Source organism: Meles meles, chromosome 20, assembly GCF_922984935.1.
Source record: "Meles meles chromosome 20, mMelMel3.1 paternal haplotype, whole genome shotgun sequence".
Lineage (NCBI taxonomy): Eukaryota > Metazoa > Chordata > Mammalia > Carnivora > Mustelidae > Meles > Meles meles.
In genome coordinates this window covers 9,714,082-9,733,552 of record NC_060085.1, presented here as the reverse complement: position 1 = coordinate 9,733,552, position 19,471 = coordinate 9,714,082, and the positions used below count along the sequence as shown (strand labels likewise).

At 59.1% G+C, this 19,471-nt stretch overlaps 1 protein-coding gene across 7 annotated transcripts in view; it reads left to right on the top strand.

The window, feature by feature from the left end:
• Positions 1 to 18,648, top strand: part of ADGRL1 (adhesion G protein-coupled receptor L1) — a 43,825-nt gene extending 25,177 nt beyond the window's left edge. The window contains exons 3-23 of one of the 7 annotated variants that reach the window (XM_045989896.1): positions 761 to 775; positions 3,129 to 3,213; positions 4,373 to 5,173; positions 5,997 to 6,311; positions 7,036 to 7,139; positions 7,443 to 7,628; positions 7,917 to 7,955; positions 8,133 to 8,316; positions 8,635 to 8,757; positions 9,286 to 9,500; positions 9,791 to 9,961; positions 10,411 to 10,620; positions 10,715 to 10,935; positions 11,144 to 11,210; positions 11,643 to 11,734; positions 12,275 to 12,443; positions 13,538 to 13,666; positions 13,859 to 13,955; positions 14,048 to 14,176; positions 14,353 to 14,370; positions 14,827 to 18,648. In XM_045989896.1, coding sequence (XP_045845852.1) covers positions 761 to 775; positions 3,129 to 3,213; positions 4,373 to 5,173; positions 5,997 to 6,311; positions 7,036 to 7,139; positions 7,443 to 7,628; positions 7,917 to 7,955; positions 8,133 to 8,316; positions 8,635 to 8,757; positions 9,286 to 9,500; positions 9,791 to 9,961; positions 10,411 to 10,620; positions 10,715 to 10,935; positions 11,144 to 11,210; positions 11,643 to 11,734; positions 12,275 to 12,443; positions 13,538 to 13,666; positions 13,859 to 13,955; positions 14,048 to 14,176; positions 14,353 to 14,370; positions 14,827 to 15,569 — 4,113 coding nt within the window. In that variant the 3' untranslated portion in view covers positions 15,570 to 18,648. Of the gene's footprint in view, positions 1 to 757; positions 776 to 3,128; positions 3,214 to 4,372; positions 5,174 to 5,996; positions 6,312 to 7,035; positions 7,140 to 7,442; positions 7,629 to 7,916; positions 7,956 to 8,132; positions 8,317 to 8,634; positions 8,758 to 9,285; positions 9,501 to 9,790; positions 9,962 to 10,410; positions 10,621 to 10,714; positions 10,936 to 11,143; positions 11,211 to 11,642; positions 11,735 to 12,274; positions 12,444 to 13,537; positions 13,956 to 14,047; positions 14,177 to 14,352; positions 14,371 to 14,826 lie in introns of all 7 variants that reach the window. The other 6 variants (XM_045989893.1, XM_045989892.1, XM_045989897.1 and 3 more) reach the window with 6 other exon arrangements.
• Positions 18,649 to 19,471: the final 823 nt, after the last annotated feature.

The following is a 19,471-nucleotide window of genomic DNA, read 5'->3' as shown; positions in this document are numbered from 1 at the left end:
CGGGCTGGCCCCGGGGGAGCGTGGGAGCGTGGGAGCGTGTCTGTGCCCCCACGTGCTGTCTGTGATGTCCCCCCCACCCCAGCCTCTTCCTTCTCTGCCTCTGTCTCCCCCACCCGGCTCTCTGAGGCCTAGGGGCTCCCTGCTCTGCCCCCCTCTCTCTCTGTGTTGGCTTTTCTTGGGTTGTGAGGGCTTGGGGGGAACTCAGCTGGACTCTCGCAAGGCCAGCACAGAAAGTGGGGGGGCTCAGCATGTTCTCCCAGCTGGGGGCGTCCAGGCCCCTGGAGGCACTGACCCCCCTCCCCCTGGGCCCCTGCTTCCGGCAGGAGGGCAGCAGGTGGGTTGTGCGGAGGGGGAGGGAACTGGGTGGCCCTTTCACCCCCACCACTCCCTCCCCAGTGCTCCCCTAACCAGAGCCCACCTTCCAGCTGAAGCTCCCCCCTCCCCAACCCCCACCACACTGAGGGCCCGTCCACCTGCCTGTTTGTACCCCCTCCCCTGTGTCTCTCTTGGTCTCTGTCCTCGCGTGTCTCCCCCTCCCTGTGACTGTCTCCCCGACACCCTCCCCAGAGAAAGGGACTTGGGGGCGGGGGCTGAGCTGATGCTGCCTTCGGGGTTGGGGAACCAGGATGAGGAAAGGAAGGAAAAGGGGGCATGTTGCCAGATAAGAAACGAAAGCAATTTAATCTTTTTTTTTCTCTTTTTTTTCTTGCACATTTTTTTTTCAATTTGTTTTCTCTCTCTCTTCCGATGCTTAAAGTAGAAGTGGAGCAGAAAGGTAAACGCACTGTTACCAATGCTAACCCCTAACTCACACTTTGTTCTCGCCTGTACCGTACTCATGTGCCCCGCCCTCCCTGCCCGGCCCCTTCTTCTCCCCACCCCAACTGGGTCCAGTTGGTGTCCCCCACCCCGGGTGTCCTCCCGGTGGGGCCAGCCCTGGTGCCCCCACGGGCGACTCCACCTGCCAGACGCCCAAGGAAGCTCCTCTCTGAGCACGGGCAGGACCTTCTGTCTCTCTCTCTCTCTCTCTGCCTCTTTTTCTCTCTTTCTGTCTCCCTGTCCCTCCTTCCTAGTCCCAGCCCTTGCGGGGGGACCTGGCCTTCTCTCATACTTATTTTGCCTCCTTCAGGAGAAGTGTGTAAGCATCCAGGGCGGGAGGGGAGGGAGGGACCCCCTTCTCTGGCTCCTGACTGGGGGCAGAGTACACGGGGGTGAGCGGTCTTCTTTCTCTTCTTCCTGCCCCAACTTTTGTACCACGTGTCTGGCTCAGGGGAGGTGGGATGGAGGGGACACCTTTGTTTTCCTTTTCGGGAGCAGATTCCTTCTATCTCTCGGGCTTCTGGTGGCATAAGTTCCTTCTGGTTTGGCGTTTCCAAGGCCCAGAGCTGTTTTGGAGCACGGAGCACCCGTTTCCCCCCAACCCGAACCCCCATCCTTGACCGGCCGGGGGCCCAGCCCTGGGGAGGGATGTAAAGCTGCTCCCAGCCCTGAGAGGGCAGTCTGCCAAATTGGGGGCAAAGGGGAGGGGGTGGGCCTCATGGTGGGGGAGCGCTGGGTGGGGGAACATTTTCTCTGGTTCTGAAACACTTGCGAAGCTGCAGTCAGGGTTTCTTCTGGGCTGTTTTGGTTAGAGGACGGGGCGGCAAGGGGGGGTGGTGGTTGGGGGAGGTATAGGCCGGGTCTGGGGACTTCCACAAGCACCGTAATTTCTTGAGCACTGTAGTTTCTTGTGGGGTTAGCCTTCAGCAGAGGAACAGGAAAACTCCATGGTGGGTAGAACGCTCCCCTGCTCCTAGAGAGGGGAGGGCTTGCAGCAGAGGAACTTGGAGGGTGGGATATTGGGGATGGTCCCATCTTCCCCGGAAATTTTTAGGAAATTGACAGCTGTGAGGCTGGCTGTGGGGACAGGGCCCGTGATGAGCCATCCTTGCAGGATCGCTCTTGCCTTGAAATTACGGTGGTCTGTGGAGCATCCCCTTTGAGGAAGGTGGGGCGGGGTCCCTCCAAGCTGCTCCCCTCCCCCTGCCCTCCCCCATCTCAGAGAGGCCTGGGCAGCCAGCCCAGGCCCCCAACCCTCACTGCCCCGCCACTCTCTCCCTCTCTCTCTCCCTGAGTCTCTCTCGCACCCAGCACCAGACACTCTTCTTACAGGCCCGGTGGTGGTTTGGATACCGGTGGTGGTTGATACCGCAGCCCTGGATCTTTTCTCTTCAAGGGTGGGGTGGGGAGGGGGGAGGGAAGAGGAGGTGTTGGGAGCTTGGTGCTGGGGAGGGGTCCTTACTGTCAAAGGCCCCAGGCAGACCCTTCCTCATCTTCTCCCCCTTCCCCAGGGTAACCTCTAACCATGTTTTCCTTCTCCAAACCCTTCTGACCAGGTCAGGCTTTGAGACCTCCCACTGCCCCCTCACACACACAGACATGTCTGCTCAGGGGCCACAGAGCTGGCAGGGGTCCTGGCTTGGGGAGAGGGGAGACCTGGGCACAGAGGAAGAAGGTGGAGGCCAGGTGTGCGGGACACAGGGTGCAGGCCAACCCCTCAGGGTATTGGGGACGAGGAGATGGCGGAGCCCCAGGATGCAAGCCAGGATCCCTCTGGTTCCTGCTCACTTCTGGGTCCCAGGCTCCCTGCCCCCCCTAAAACAGGGTGTGCTCCTGGCTGCTTTGCACCTGGGGCCCCTGGGGCCTAGCTGTCCCTGATGCTGTGAAGGGAGGGCTAGATATCCCCCCACCTAAGCCTATCACAAAGTGAGGCTGAAGTGGGGGAATGAGGAGTGGTGCCTGTCCATGACCCTCTTGCCACTGGGGCTGCCCCCCCCAACCCCGCACTGGGTCCCAGCCCTCCCTGTTCCGCTTAGGGCCAGCTGCTTTGGTGACAGGCCAAGCAGGAGCAGAGAATTCACTGCAAACCCTCGCCCTGGCCTGTCTGGGGGTTTAGCCAGCAGGGTGGTGAGAGGGAGGCCTAGCCATCCTGGATGGAGGGGTATCTGGGCATCACCACTCCCAAGTCCAGACCCCTACTGGGTCAGTAAGGGGAGGCTAAGAGCAGGTGGAACTGGGATGTGACGGGGCAAGGGTGGGCAGGCCGGCGGCGGCCAACGAGATGCAGTTGAGGTTTTCCTCCTTTTCAGGGAATGGGGGGGTGGGGCGGGGCCCCCCACCTTTCTGACATCAGCGCTGCCTTGGTCCCTCCTCCCGAGCCGGGGATGGTTGCAGGTAAATCGGGGTCCGGGGCAGGGGAGGGTGGGGGGGGGGCCTGGCTGGGGAGGGCTGGGTCTTTATCCTAGCTCCTGGTTCCCTCCCTTGCCCCCTCTGAGCTGGACCTGGGACTGCCCCCCCGAGGGACCCTCAGTCGGGCCTGGGCCTTGGAGTGAATTCTCTGCTCACCCCTCTCTCCTCGCCAGCACTAACCCTTTCTTCCCAGGTGGTCTCCAGCGTGCCTCCCTTGGAGCCAGGACCTCGCCGAGGCCCCCCACCTTGTCTCTCTTCCCTCCACGCAGCTCTCCTCCCCCCTCCCCAACTCTCCCGGGGAGCCCCCTCCTTTCCCATGCCCCCAACCCCCTCCCCTGTGCACCAGTGTCAGAGTCTGCTGCTGAACAGGCCCCATGAGAGACCTTGCCGGCTGGGGGCAGGGCTGGGCACCCTGCGGTAGGGGCTGGACTTTTCCAAAAACCCTTCCTCACCTACTGATTATGTGGGTACTGGGTGTGGGGGGGTGGGCACAGGCTGCATCAGGAACTTTGGGTGCCTCCTCTACCCTGGAATAGGGGGGCACTCCTGACACCCACAGTGGGTACGGAAACATCACTCTACCTTGCCATTTTTGCCAGGGTTGGGGGCGGGGAGGGAGAAAACAAACAAAATCTTGTATCCTGGTGTGGTTGGTGAAGGATGGGACCCTCTACCCTAGCTCTTCCATAGGGGGCTGTGACGGTGGCAAAGGAGCAGGGCACTGAGTCCCTGGAACCTCAAAGCCAGGAGTGGCTGCAGGGAGGGGATCTTTCCGCCCCCACTTAAGGCACATGAGGAAGTCTGGGAGGGCTCTTGCCAAACCCTTTATCCCCAGCCTGTGGGGTCTCCAGCAGCCAGGGAAGGCAAGAGGGGCACCACCTCTCCCCCATCCCCCCACTAACCCTGCTCTTAATGGCCTCCAGGGTTGACATCTCCAGGGAGAGGGGCAGCTGGGCAGGGCAGGGGTCCCAGCCCGGAAACCCCCTTCCTATCACCAGCCCTACCAAGCAACCGTGACTGCAGCAGCAGGAGGGGACAGCCTGGCTACCCCAGGCCACGTGACCAACTTGCCTCTTTCTCTCCCCCCCTCCGCTCCTCCTCTCCCCGTGTCCTCCCTGCCTGCCTGCCCACCCGCCTGGCCCAGTCTTCGTGTGCCCAGGGACCCTACAGAAGGTGTTGGAGCCCACGTCCACGCACGAGTCGGAACACCAGTCTGGCGCGTGGTGCAAGGACCCGCTGCAGGCGGGCGACCGTATCTACGTCATGCCCTGGATCCCCTACCGCACGGACACGCTAACGGAGTACGCCTCGTGGGAGGACTACGTGGCCTCGCGCCACACCACCACCTACCGCCTGCCCAACCGCGTGGACGGCACGGGCTTCGTGGTCTACGACGGCGCGGTCTTCTACAACAAGGAGCGCACGCGCAACATCGTCAAGTACGATCTGCGCACGCGCATCAAGAGCGGGGAGACCGTCATCAACACGGCCAACTACCACGACACGTCGCCCTACCGCTGGGGGGGCAAGACGGACATCGACCTGGCTGTGGACGAGAACGGGCTGTGGGTCATCTACGCCACCGAGGGCAACAACGGGCGCCTGGTGGTGAGCCAGCTCAACCCCTACACGCTGCGCTTCGAGGGCACGTGGGAGACGGGCTACGACAAGCGCTCGGCGTCCAACGCCTTCATGGTGTGCGGAGTCCTGTACGTGCTGCGCTCCGTGTACGTGGATGACGACAGCGAGGCGGCCGGCAACCGCGTGGACTACGCCTTCAACACCAACGCCAACCGCGAGGAGCCGGTCAGCCTGGCCTTCCCCAACCCCTACCAGTTCGTCTCCTCCGTGGACTACAACCCTCGCGACAACCAGCTGTACGTCTGGAACAACTATTTCGTGGTGCGCTACAGCCTGGAGTTCGGGCCGCCAGACCCCAGTGCCGGTAGGGACGGCTCCCCCTTACTCTGCCGCCTCGGCCCCAGGGTGGGGGGAGCACGCTGTGTGCTGAGAGCTGGGACCTGGAGGTGGCCCCGGGGATCCCTGGAGGGGAGAGTCGCACAGCACTGGACAGAGGCTGGTCTAAGCAGTTCACAGTTAACTCGTTCAGTTGTCACGGTTCGTGAGGTAAACTGAGGCACTGGGCAGGGAGTTAGTTTACTCCTTTGAGGAGTAACTCTGGACTCTGCGTTCCTAACCACTAAGTTGCACCGCCTCCCTCAGGGACCTGTGCACTCCTAATCCTAGAACCTTCATCAGGCACAACCCTGGGTGGAAGCCTCCCATCAGTGACAGAACAAAGCCCAGCTGCCTGGACCGAGGGTGAGGGTTCTGCTGCAGTCTCTCTCAGCCGACCTCGGCCCCGCAGCCCTCTCTGAGCAGCCCCAGGGCACTGGAGAGCCTGAGCCAGGCCACCCTTATTTGCATAATGGAGAACTAAAGCCCGCACAGGGAAGGTACCCGGCCAGGTTATAGCGACCATAATGAGAGCAGAATGAGAATGGGAGGAAGCTGTGTTCACACATCCCATTCTTGGCAGGTTCTCTTTGGTTGCTCTCAGACCTCAGGCTACACTCAAGTGAATTTTTACTGCCTTCTGATGCTTTAGATGGTCTTGGGGACAGAGAGAGGCCAGGGGAGATCTCCCAGACCCAGTGGTGACCAAGATATCCTCCCTCTTCGGGGGAGATACTAGAATGCCCTGGGCATACCATGGCAGGGCCCCTGGCACGGGGTGACCCTGTTTTGTTTACCCTCTTCCCTTCCAGGCCCAGCCACTTCCCCGCCTCTCAGCACGACCACCACAGCCCGACCCACACCCCTTACCAGCACGGCCTCTCCTGCGGCCACCACCCCGCTCCGCCGAGTGCCCCTCACCACACACCCGGTGGGCGCCATCAACCAGCTAGGACCTGACCTGCCTCCAGCCACAGCCCTGGCTCCCAGCACCCGGCGGCCCCCTGCCCCCAATCTGCACGTGTCCCCAGAGCTTTTCTGTGAACCTCGAGAGGTGCGGCGGGTCCAGTGGCCGGCCACCCAGCAGGGCATGCTGGTCGAGAGGCCCTGCCCCAAGGGGACCCGAGGTGAGTACAGAGGATGTAATCCTCTCACTGTGTCTGACTTGGGGAGGGGCCAAACCCAGTCTGGCCAGGGAAGGGCCAGGGAACATCCCACTACTCAGGCCACGCACCTGTCTGTCTTCCCTGCCAGAGTATGGGCTTTATGAGGACAGGGCTTGCACCTGACACCTGCAGCTGTGTTCCCAGAGCCCAGCAGAGCTCTCGGGGCCTGGGAGCAGCTCAGTGAGTCCCCCTGCCCTGTCCCCTCTTGCAGTGCCAGGCAGACCATGAAGGGAGCCCACAGGAGGTGACTTGGGCCCCCAGCTTCACGCTGAGACGGACCGGGCCCCGGAGCAGCCAGTGGCAGCCCAGAGAGCTGCTGAAGTGACAGGCGGGGTGGGGCCAGGAGCACATGCTCCCAAGTGGAGTGATCCAAGGGGAGGGTCTGAAGAGGCTTAAGGGAGAAGGGGCTTTGAAGATGGATTTTGCTAGAAAGTTCCGTTTCTGGGAGACAAAGATGGAAGGAAGAGGAGCCAAGAGGGGGGAGCTTAGAAGTGAGGGGGAGCGGGGAGCTCATGTCACCTCACAGCAACGCCTCTCTTGACTGTCCGGCCCTCTTCATGTCTGGTCTCCCGTGTTTCCTTCACCTCTCTTCACCTATCTACCTCCCTGTCATCTCCTTTCCCCGCTGTGGCCCCTTTCTCTCCTTCCCTGTGGCTCCCTTCTCTGTTCCTGTCTGTCCCTGCAGGAATTGCCTCCTTCCAGTGTCTACCAGCCCTGGGGCTCTGGAACCCCCGGGGCCCTGACCTCAGCAACTGCACCTCCCCCTGGGTCAACCAGGTGGCCCAGAAGGTACCAGCAGCAGCTGTCCCTCCCAGATGGGCACATTTGCTTGCACACTGGGCCCTGGGTGGCCGGGCACAAGGCGCACTGGGGGCAGTAGAGCAATTGGGGAGACAAACGGGCAAGTCTGGGAGCCAGGACTGTGTGGGTCTCCTCCCTGGCCTACAGAGGGAACAGACGGATGGGGAGGGAGAAGGGGTCAGAGAGGGAGGGAGGAGAGGGGCCAAGCAGGCTGGGCAGGTGAAAAGGGAACATGTGGGAAGCAAGATGGTCTCTGAGATTGTTGGGGGTCCCTACTCCCACCTCACACAGATCAAGAGTGGCGAGAATGCAGCCAACATTGCCAGCGAGCTGGCCCGTCACACCCGAGGTTCCATCTATGCGGGTGACGTGTCCTCCTCTGTGAAGCTGATGGAGCAGCTGCTGGATATCCTGGATGCCCAGCTACAGGCCTTGCGGCCCATTGAGCGGGAGTCAGCGGGCAAGAACTACAACAAGGTGGGGCATGGCAGTGGGGCCAGGGGTGGTGGGGGCGGGTACTGCCCTGAGGGCTCAAGAGGAGTCCAGCCTGTTACCTCCAAGCTAGGCGGTCAGAGAGGAGAGGACTGATCCTAGGCATACTGGATCTTCCTCCTGAGCTGCCCTTGGAAGTTTCCTTAGGGTTGAGGGTCCCTTAGGAACAGGTCTCGCTCATGCCGAGCCCTGCAGAAGAGCCAGCTTTCCAGGGCCCAGATGTGACAGTGTTGGCATCAGGGAAGCTGACAGCGCCTCCATCTCTTTCCCCAGATGCACAAGCGGGAGAGAACTTGCAAAGACTACATCAAGGTGAGGCCCGGAGGGTTCCTGCTGACCAAGAGGGGGTGAGGCAGCCCTCGTCATCATGTGGGCACACCCCACGCAACACAGGATGGAGGCTGAGAGGAGGGTATGCAGAGTCAGAGTCCAGCCCAGGGAACTGGAGGATGTGGGGGGAATCACAGTACCGTCCCCTCATCTGCATAGGCTGTGGTGGAGACAGTGGACAACCTGCTGCGGCCAGAGGCTCTGGAGTCCTGGAAGGACATGAATGCCACAGAGCAGGTGCACACTGCCACCATGCTCTTGGATGTGCTGGAGGAGGGCGCCTTCCTGCTGGCCGACAATGTCAGGGAGCCCGCCCGCTTCCTGGCCGCCAAACAGAATGTGGGTGAGTGCCGCAGTCATGCCCAGGGCAAGATCAGGTGCACACCCTTCTTTTTTCAAGATTTCATTTGCGAGACGGAGCGCGTGAGCGAGCATGCGCATGAGTTGGGGGATAGGGAGAGAATCTCAGGCAGACTCTGTTAAGCATGGAGCCTGATGCGGGGCTCAGTCTGCCAACCCCGAGATCATGATTGGGTGCAAATCTTCAACCATGGGGCCTGCCAGCTAGGGACGCCCTAGCCTCAGGCCTCTTGCTATAGCTGGGCCCTTGGCCTGGAGACAGACCCTAACCCACCTGCTCTGCCATGCCCTGTCCCCACAGTCCTGGAGGTGACAGTCCTAAACACAGAGGGCCAAGTGCAGGAGCTGGTGTTCCCTCAGGAATACCCAAGCGAGAACTCCATCCAGCTGTCCGCCAACACAATCAAGCAGAACAGCCGCAACGGTCAGTGCCCAAGCCCTGGGCTGGCATCCCCACCTCACTTATGAAGAACATCAGTTCTTAGATTTGTATTGGGTTGAACAATCCGAGGAAAGGGTGGGGCTCATAACGACCCACAGAGTTGTTCTCCATTCAAGCAAGTGTAACATTTCAGGGGATTTGTGGGGTCCCCCCAAAGCCCCAGAGCATAGGACACTTTGTAGTTTGCAGGGCTCACTCCTGTGTAATGGCAGTCGGTTCTCATAGCTCAGGGAGGTCTGTCCCATTTGAGACTAAGGCTCAGAGAAGTTGGGGCTTTGCTCGAGGTTACACAGCCAGTGAGGTGGGGGCTGGGGATGCAGTCCCTATGTGTCCTGGCATACTGCCTTGCCATTTCGAGCTGCCTGCAACTGAGCAATGGTACATGGAAGGGCTCCTGAAGCCCCTGTCACCTGGGCCACAGCCTGGCTTCAGAGGTCCCCGTGGCCGGTATGGCTGAAGGTATGCTGGCTCAGGACCGATAGCACACCCCGCTGTGCCTCTCCTCTCCAGGTGTGGTCAAAGTGGTCTTCATCCTCTACAACAACCTGGGCCTCTTCTTGTCCACCGAGAATGCCACAGTGAAGCTGGCGGGGGAAGCAGGTACGGGTGGCCCTGGCGGCGCCTCCCTCGTGGTGAACTCGCAGGTCATTGCAGCGTCCATCAATAAGGAGTCCAGTCGTGTCTTTCTCATGGACCCTGTCATCTTCACCGTGGCCCACCTGGAGGTGAGCTGAGCGTCCCCACCCCCCCTGGGGGGTCCCACCATCTTCCGTGTCCCCAGGCTGTATATTCTCCCCACTGTGCGTTCACCCACCCCAAGAGCAAGTTACAACCCCTCCCTGGGGCACCAGTCCAACCCCCACCTCAACAGCTTGGGCCATTGCCCCCAGAGATCCCACACTGTCACCTGGAGCCCCAGGCACTTTTCTCATGCTTGTCACCATCCCCATAGCTGGGTGTGGGGGCTGGAACGGGACTCCCTGGATCTGACTGCCCGGCCACCACCACACAACAGGCCAAGAACCACTTCAATGCTAACTGCTCCTTCTGGAACTACTCGGAGCGTTCCATGCTGGGCTACTGGTCAACCCAGGGCTGCCGCCTGGTGGAGTCCAACAAGACCCATACCACGTGTGCCTGCAGCCACCTCACCAACTTTGCCGTGCTAATGGCTCACCGCGAGATCGTAAGCTGGCCGGCGCTCCACTCCTCTGGGCAGGCCCACTTGCTGGCCTGGCTTTGCATGGCATCCTAGAGAGCGCTGCATGGGCAGTGCCAGGGAAGACCAGCTTCGTGGGCATTGGGGGGTGGCACCAGTCTTGCCCGGGGCAGGAGGCCACATGTCTGGTTCTTTCTGGTCATGGTCCCACCTTCTCCCAAGGCACTCTGGAGAAGCAAGTCGGTGTCACCTTTGCCATCTCTCCACAAGCCTCCCAGAGCATGAGGAAGTGAGCGTGCCACCTACAGAAGGGTGGGGGCCAGCAAGTTGGCCAGGGGGCAGAAGGCCAGATGGGCAGCGCTGGTGGTACTCATGGCCTCTAACCTTGCGCACCACCAGCACCTGGCTGAGCCCAGGATGATCCTGGCCAGTGCGAGGCCAGAGGTGCTGAGCAAGCCCCCTGCTCCTGTCCCCAGTACCAAGGCCGCATCAACGAGCTGCTGCTGTCGGTCATCACCTGGGTGGGCATCGTGATCTCCCTCGTCTGCCTGGCCATCTGTATCTCTACCTTCTGCTTCTTGCGGGGGCTGCAGACCGACCGCAACACCATCCACAAGAACCTGTGCATCAACCTCTTTCTGGCCGAGCTGCTCTTCCTGGTCGGGATAGACAAGACTCAGTATGAGGTGGGCCAGGGTTTAGGGGCAGAGGCAGGTGGAGGAGAGGCAGCGCTGGCCCGGGTAGCCCATCACCTGTGGTGCCCCTCCCTGCCGCCCCCAGATCGCATGCCCCATCTTCGCCGGCTTGCTGCACTACTTCTTCCTGGCCGCCTTCTCCTGGCTGTGCCTGGAGGGTGTGCACCTCTACCTGCTGCTGGTGGAAGTGTTTGAGAGCGAGTACTCCCGCACCAAGTACTACTACCTGGGGGGCTACTGCTTTCCGGCCCTGGTAGTAGGCATCGCGGCGGCCATCGACTACCGCAGCTATGGCACTGAGAAGGCGTGAGTGTCCCCACCACCCCCAGTCATCCCCGCGGGGTCTCTCCTGCCCGGCTCCCTGCTCAACAGGAATCCCCTGGGCCAGGACCTTCAGGGCAGTGGCCTTCCTGCTCCTGAGCTCTAAGGCTACAGTCTACAGAGCCCCTGGGGGCTAAGATGGGAGGGAAGGGCTTTCCCACCTCTGTCTACCCCAGTCCTGCTTCCTTTATAGCTGCTGGCTCCGAGTGGACAATTACTTCATCTGGAGCTTCATTGGACCTGTCTCTTTTGTTATCGTGGTAAGTGGGAAGGTGGTACCCACAATACTATGTCTCCCTCCTTCACACAAGCTAGCCTTGACCCTTGAGCCCCGCCCCCACTCTCCCCAAGCCCTGAGAGGACTGGTTTGAAAACCGTCGAAACTGAGCAGCCAACTAAGAGGACAAGAACAGAGCGGGTCTGTAAAGCTCCGATACCAAAGCCCGTCCATCCAGGAACTGTGATTTGAGCCCCTGCCTTGTGTCAGGCTGTGAGCCCTGTCCTCCCACCACCAGGAGCCACATTAACAGACAGTTGTTACCAGTCCGCAGGCACCTGAGGTCAGGTACATCAGCAGAGGAGGCCCAGAAGAAGGGGGCGTTGAGGCTGAGACTGGGGCAGGAGTTCACACTGGGAGGTGGAGGGACCCCAAGGGACCCCCCAGCCTAGCCCTGCTCCTGCTCCACCCCCAGGTGAACCTGGTGTTCCTCATGGTGACCCTGCACAAGATGGTCCGGAGCTCGTCTGTGCTCAAGCCCGATTCCAGTCGCCTGGACAACATTAAGTGAGCACCCCTTCCCTCTACCCTACTACCCCTGATAGCTCCCTACCAGGCCTGCTCTCTCCCAGGGCTTCCTGAAATGTGGTGTGCTCACCTCCAGTATCACAAGATGTGACTTTAAGGACAAATGTGACTTTTTGCTTGTTGTGTATCTACTTAACAAGTATTAGAAAACATGGTATTAACATATCCAATCTGTGCTTTTGGGGACATACTTCTTAGGGTGAGGCCGAGTTGAAAAGTAAGTCCAGTTCAGAGCCACTTAAAGAGAAATGGGCAGCAAAAGATAGTTTAAGGGTCTGGAAATATGGCCTAAAGCTGAAGGCAAATGACGGATCGTTGCAAAACCCCAAACCCCAAGCTCAGGCCCTGGCTGGGTGAAAATACCACTATGTAGACAGTCCCCCCGCAACCTCCTCACCAAAAGGCCCACTCACCCCATATAGCATCCAGTCGCACCTGAAGAAGGACACAAGACAGCAGGGGTAGGTTTCTCCACTGGCAAGGACTTTGACATCCCTGTTCCCCTCCCCGACCCCCCAGATCCTGGGCCCTGGGGGCCATCGCGCTGCTCTTCCTGCTGGGCCTCACCTGGGCATTTGGCCTGCTCTTCATCAATAAGGAGTCAGTGGTCATGGCCTATCTCTTTACCACTTTCAACGCCTTCCAGGGGGTCTTCATCTTTGTCTTTCACTGCGCCTTACAGAAGAAGGTGAGATCAGGGAAGGGGTCCAAGTGCCTGCCTTCTGCAGTGGGACCTGGGTCTGCTGTGAGGGGAGCACAGGCTTGGGGTCAGTGAGGATTTAGGCAGTGAGGATTTAGGCAGTGAGGTCTGTTCTAGAACAGAGCAAGATATGGCAACCTGGGGGAGCGAAAGATGAGGACGGATGTGGGGAGTTGGGAGAGCACATGGCAGGATAGTGGTAACAGGACCAACTCACCCACACAATGTGGGGGTACAAACCACCCAGACGGACGGTTTCTACTTCAATAGGTATAAGATAAACTGTAAGTTTTGTGGTGATAAAATTTCCTTTTCAACATGCTTACAGGAACTCCTAGGCTCACACATTCCTGCCCAGGCTTACCTTCCTTTCCTCCCCTCCAGCCATCCTCTCCTCTGCTTTCTCTCAAATGCCTAGACAGGGCACACCTGGGTGGCTCACTCAGTTAAGCCTCTGCCTTCAGCTCAGGTCATGATCTCGGGGTCCTGGGATTGAGTCCCACATTGGGCTCCTTGCTCAGCAGGAGGCCTGCTGCTCCCTCTCTCTCTCTGCCTGCTGCTCTCCCTTCAGGGTTTGTTCTTATTCCTCCCTACATATCCACAAGGCCTGCTGCCCGATTTCCTTCAGATCTTTGCTGGGATGTTTCCTCAGGGAGAATTCCCCTGGTCTATTTGAACTCAAAACCCATCCACATCCCCCAACCCACCAGCACTGCCTGACTCCCTTCCTGGCCGTTTTGGTCTGCACAGCACCCAGCAGCATCAGACATCCTACACAATGTGCTGTTGTTTGCATCTACATGTGTCTCTCTGTACAAAAATCCTCGCTCTTGGAGGTAGGGCTGTGTGAACGATTGGTTCTGTACCGTCCCTGGGGCCTATACTATGCCGCGAACATAGCAGATGCTCATTACAGATCTGTTGAGTGAATGAATGAGAACTCAGTGGATGTAGAGAAAGGAGGATGGGCCTGAGCAGGGAAGAGTGCCTGCCTTCCTGGCTAGCTGCTGGGGCACAGGAGACAACGAGGTTTCTGAGGCTTGCAGAGGCACCCACTGCCAGCTGCATGCCCTCCTCCCCAGGTGCACAAGGAGTACAGCAAGTGCCTGCGTCACTCCTACTGCTGCATCCGCTCCCCACCGGGGGGCGCTCACGGCTCACTCAAGACCTCAGCCATGCGGAGCAACACCCGCTACTACACAGGGACCCAGGTATCTGGGCAGGGGCCAGGGCTCTGGGCAGGGCTCCCTGGGGCTGAGTATTGGACCCAAGACCCCAAGAGGCAGGTTAGCGCCCAGCCCCGGTCCCTAGTGGTGCTCAGCAGGCAAGTGGCCTCAGAAAGATCTTGGAGGGTGGGCAGTCGGGGGGGGGGGGGGGACCTCACAGCCAGGCTGTGTCCCCAGAGCCGAATCCGGAGGATGTGGAATGACACGGTGAGGAAACAGACGGAGTCCTCCTTCATGGCAGGCGACATCAACAGCACCCCCACCTTGAACCGAGGTGAGACGGCATCCCTTGACCTTGGCTCTGTCCCTCAAGATTCCTGGACCAGTGTCTCTGGGCCACCTGGTGACCTCTGATGTTCTGGACAGGTACCATGGGGAACCACCTGCTGACCAATCCCGTGCTGCAGCCCCGTGGGGGCACCAGCCCCTACAACACCCTCATCGCTGAGTCAGTGGGCTTCAATCCCTCTTCCCCTCCTGTCTTCAACTCCCCAGGTAAGAGCACTCTGGTACAGGAGGAGGGTGACAGCCCCGGTCAGGGAGTGCGGTGAGGTCTGCATCCCGAGACACTCTGCTTGGGGCATCCTAGTGCTTCCTGAATTGGAGCCTGGGCTTGACTTTCCAAGCACACTCTCACCTTCTCTCTTTTCCCTCCTGGCCGGCACCTACAGGGAGCTACCGGGAACCCAGTAAGTGTGACTTGCCTGGTAATGTTTCTGAGGCCGGGAGGGGAATGCAGTAGTGGCCTCCAGGGATGGGCTCACTCAGGAAGAAGCATTCGGGTGCCCCCCGACCCCCGTTCCCACCCAGACCCCACACATACCTCACACACATACAGCCAGAGGGGATTAAATTTGGTCCTCAGATAAGCAATGAAGGTGATGATGGTCAGAGCACAGGAAATGCAGCTGATCACGAGGCCTTTTCACACTACTGAGATTCTGAGCCTCCAGCTGGGAGGAGACCTAGAGGGAACTGGTCCCCAACCCCATTCCACCAACGTGCTTCTGGGCTGGTGTCCCCACTACCAGTGAGGAAAGAATGGGAACAGGAGATCCCAGTCCTCGGGGAAGCAGGCCCCCCCTTTCCCATGTGCCCACACCCATCACCGCCCATACTCCTGAGCTGGGTCCTTTTGCCTGCAGAGCACCCTCTGGGAGGCCGGGAAGCCTGCGGCATGGACACACTGCCCCTCAACGGCAACTTCAACAACAGTTACTCCTTGCGAAGTGGGGATTTCCCTCCAGGGGATGGGGCCTCTGAGCCGCCCCGAGGCCGGAACCTGGCTGATGCTGCTGCCTTCGAGAAGATGATCATCTCAGAGCTGGTACACAACAACCTGCGGGGTAGCAGCAGTGGGGCCAAGGGCCCCCCACCACCTGAACCCCCCGTGCCACCTGTGCCAGGGGGTGGTGGCGAGGAAGAAGCAGGCGGGCCCGGGGGTGCTGACCGGGCAGAGATCGAACTTCTCTACAAGGCCTTGGAGGAGCCACTGCTGCTGCCCCGGGCCCAGTCGGTGCTGTACCAGAGCGATCTGGATGAGTCGGAGAGCTGCACTGCGGAGGATGGGGCCACCAGTCGGCCCCTATCCTCCCCTCCGGGCCGGGACTCCCTCTACGCCAGCGGGGCCAACCTGCGGGACTCGCCCTCCTATCCGGACAGCAGCCCCGAGGGGCCCAGTGAGGCCCTGCCCCCACCCCCGCCTGCACCCCCCGGCCCCCCGGAAATCTACTACACCTCGCGCCCACCGGCCCTGGTGGCCCGGAACCCCCTGCAGGGCTACTACCAGGTGCGGCGGCCCAGCCACGAGGGCTACCTGGCGGCCCCGGGCCTTGAGGGGCCAGGGCCTGATGGGGATGGGCAGATGCAGCTGGTCACCAGTCTCTGAGGGACCTCATGGACCAGGGGCTGGTGGCCCAGGCCAGGGAGGGAACCCTGGGTGGGGCTCCAGTGAGGGAGGGAGACTCATGGAGGCAGTGGCTGGTGGGCCACTCTCTCCAGGTACCCTTCAGCCGTGGGCCCTCTAGGCCCCTCAGGAGCTCTGCCATGGGGGCCTGTGGTGCAGGGTTCACAGACAGGGTTTCCTACCAGCCATGCGCACCAGCTCGATTTGGGGGAAGTGCAGTTAAGAAGGAGCCAAGAGGTCCCCAAGGGAGTAAGGAAGGAGAAATTGGATGGGTGCAGCCCACTCTTTACTTCCCCCTCACCCCTACCTTCCTACCCTCTGGAGGAAAATGAGGGCTTTGGTTTCCCTGGGTCAAAGGCCCTACTGAACGGAACCTATCAGCTGCTCCTCTCTCTGCAGCCAGAAATGCTGCTAGCTGCACCAAGAAGGAGCAGTGGCAACAGACAGGTTCCTCCTGCACTACAGTTCCCTACTCCTGGAGACTCGGGCCTCTCCCGAGAAAGCTCCAGGGCAACAGGAACGGGCGGTTGTGGCTGCTGGTTTAAAGGTGGAACTTTCTCTGAAGCTCCTTCCCTCTGCTCTTCGTCCTTGCCTCCCCAGCAAGCCTGCCCATCAGCCTCCTCAAGTGCACCCAGTGACCCCCTACCTTGGGGTGACTCCTGATGAAGCACAACTCCCCGCAGGGCCCCCAGCCCACAGGGGTGGCCATATTTGGGCAGTTCCCAGTCCTGTGGGCTTGGCTATCTGGGGAGCAGATTTTGGGTCTGGATCTCCCTGGGGAGTGGGTCCTGGGCTTGGATCTTTCCCTAGGGGGCCATCTTACCCCTTCCTCTCCTTCTTCTCCTCCTCCCCCATTGCTGTAAATATTTCAACGAAATGGAAAAGAAAAAAGACAAAAAAAAAAAAAAGAAAATCTCATCACTTGAAGCCACCGGGAGCCTGTGGCCCAGCCAGCCCGGGGCTTTCTCCGGAGCAGAGTGGCGCCACTGGGCCCTGGCAGCCAGGACTTCTCCATGTATTTGTGCATCCCCAGCCGGGGTGGGCGGGCCGCCAGAGCAGCTTTTTACAATCCAGAGACAGAAAACAAAATCTAGAAGCAACAGCGAAACAAAGAACCTGTTTCCTTCCCGGCACCGTTTCTGTCGCCTCTTTCCCTGCTCCGCCTGTTCCCTGGCATCAGTTGGCCCTCCTGGGGCGTGTACCTCACTGCCTGCCCCAGGACTGGGGCCTGTCTCCCCCTCCCCTCCCCACTGGCCCAGGGGAGGCACCCTTACACCCAAAGATGCTTTTGCCAAGATGGCTGCGCTGTCCCTTTGAGTTCTTGCTTCTTGTATATTGCTTCTGGGACTCTGGGTGTGGAGGAAGGGACTGATTTCCCACCTAGAGCGGGTGATGGGGGAAGAAAAGTGAAGGCAGCAGGTGGTGGGTGTGCCAGGGAGGCTGGGAGTGATGAAGTTGTCTTCTCTCTTGGAGGGAGGGGGCCGCAAAGGTGAGAGATCATCTTCCCTACCCTACACCCTCCTACAGGGAAAGCAAAGCCAGGTACCAGGGTCTGCAGTCAGGACACCCTTGTACCAGGCACTCTACCCCAAACTTTAGACTCCAGAAGCTTTGGGCTGGGGATGTCTCCTGAGTACCTCTTCCAGCACCCTCCTCTCTAGCCGCTCACCCTGGCCTTCCCACCCTGCCCCCCAACTCCTTGAGAGTAGGGTAGTCCCATTGCCACAGTAGCCCAGCCCTGTCATTGCCATTCTCCCAGGGGTGGCCCTCCACCTCTACTCTGACCCCTTGTCTCTTTTGCCCCTCCCTCTTTTCTCACAAGTGCCATGAGTTTTCAAACATCTTGGGTCTCAGCCTGCTGCTGCCATAAACTTCTTTGGGTTGGGGGGGGGGCTCTAGGGAGGAACTGGGGGAAAGGGACAGGTAGGTGGCTGGAGGAACCCTTTTTGCTGCTAGAAAGCCCCTCCCTTCTCCTGGGGAGCTGGGGCTGGCTTGTCCCCATCAGTTAGGGGAGAAGGGGTCAGACCAAAGATGGTGGTTTGTCCCATGTAGGGAGACAGGTGTGGGGAGAAGGCAGGGTTGGGTTCCATCTCTAGCTTTTTCGGGTAGGGAGGCTTAACCTCTCAGCTGAATACCATGGGTAAGTCTAGATGGGGAAGAGAAATAAGGACCAGGACAGTCTTGGCCAGACCACTCTGTGGCCTTCTTTGGCATCACTAGGCCAGGAACTCCACTGTAGGAAGGGGCAGCCAGAGGTCTGTGAAGAGTTGGCAAGAGAGGAGGGATGATGGAGATGGCCCAGCATGAGTCCAGCTAGAGCCAGAGGCTGCCTCTGACACCAGCAGGGGGCTGGGAGAATAGGCTTGGTGGGAGAGTTCACCGGGGGACTGGAAGTATATGAAGAATCTGCTTCCTTGCCCCTGACCAGCCCTCCTCTCTTTCCAGACACTGACAATCAAGGGGGAGAGAGGGTGGGGTGGGTCCCTAAGTTCCCATTCCAGCCAAAATCACCAAGGTGGATTCCCAAGCCTCAGAGCTGCAAGGCAGGGCCCCCTGGTGGGGTTGGACACCACTGCAGCCTAGTGCAAAGCCACCCCCAAGAGCCCAGGTGTCCCCTCACCCCAACCAGACCTGGTGCCTTGACACCCCACCCCAGCTGGGACGGTATAGAGAAGGAAGGGTCTTGGTTTCCTCTCCTACTCCCTTCCTTGGGCTCCTGAATTCATTTCCTTTTAAATCTAGTATTTTTCTCTTTTTGGGGGGGGTGGGTATTTTTTTTTGTTTCCCTTGCCTTCCTTTCTCTGTCTCCACCTCTTTCCCTGTGTCTTTCTCACTGTTTCTGTGCTCCTCTTTCACCCTTGATTTCTCTGTGTCCATTCGGGCCTCCTCCCCTCTCCCATCCCTTCCCTGCCCCCCACCCCCGAATCCCTCCTTGGTCTCCTTTTCGATATGCCAAACCAATTTTGGGTCGAGTGCATTTAACGAGAACAAAACAAAAGGCTCATAACAAGAACGTTTCAGAAAAAAAAAGTTTTAAAAAAATTGTTGAGTCAAAAAAACAATAAAGAAATTAAGATTTCTTGGAATGACAAGAGTGGTGTGACTCATTGTGGGGTATGAAAGGGGTGAGTGGATCTGCTTGAAGTATCCCCATGAGGCTGACACAGTGAGAAACCTGCATTGCAGCATTTCGAACCCACAGCAGAGGCCTGGTGAGTCACAGCATCATTAACATTTACAGAGAAATTTCTAAGTTCCTGGGCCTGGCCGAACACTTCAGGGGCACTTTCTCTTTGAATCCTCATAAATGTTCTAGGGTGGAGGTTATCAGATCTCCATTCTACAGACGAGGAAACTGGCTTACAGTACCTAGATGCATGCCCAAGTCTCCCTGGGCCAGGCCACAGCCATGTCAAGTCTCAGAGAAGCCCTTCAAGCTGTATTTAGAGCAGAGCACAGGAACCGTATGCTGTGCCTGTCTCCTTCCAACAGCCATTACTAGACTCCCACACGTGGCTGGAATGGTGCATTTTTCTTTCCTTTTCTTTTTTTTTTTTTTTTTTAAGATTTTATTTATTTGAAAGAGAGAGAGCATGCACACGAGGGGGTGGGGCAGAGAGGGAGAAGCAAACTCCCCACTGAGCAGGGAGCCTGATGCAGGGCTGAGGGCTCAATCCCAGGCCCCCAGGGATCATGATCTGAGCTGGAGGCAGAAGCTTACCCACTTAACCAACTAAGCCACCCAGGAGCCACTGCAATGCTGCATTTTCAAACACAAGTTGGAATTGCAACCTGTGTATTGCACATTCTCAAATATAGCTGCCAGTGCTCAGAGGAATGACTACTCAAACAGTGCGAGCATCTCTCTGCACGCCTCTCTGCCT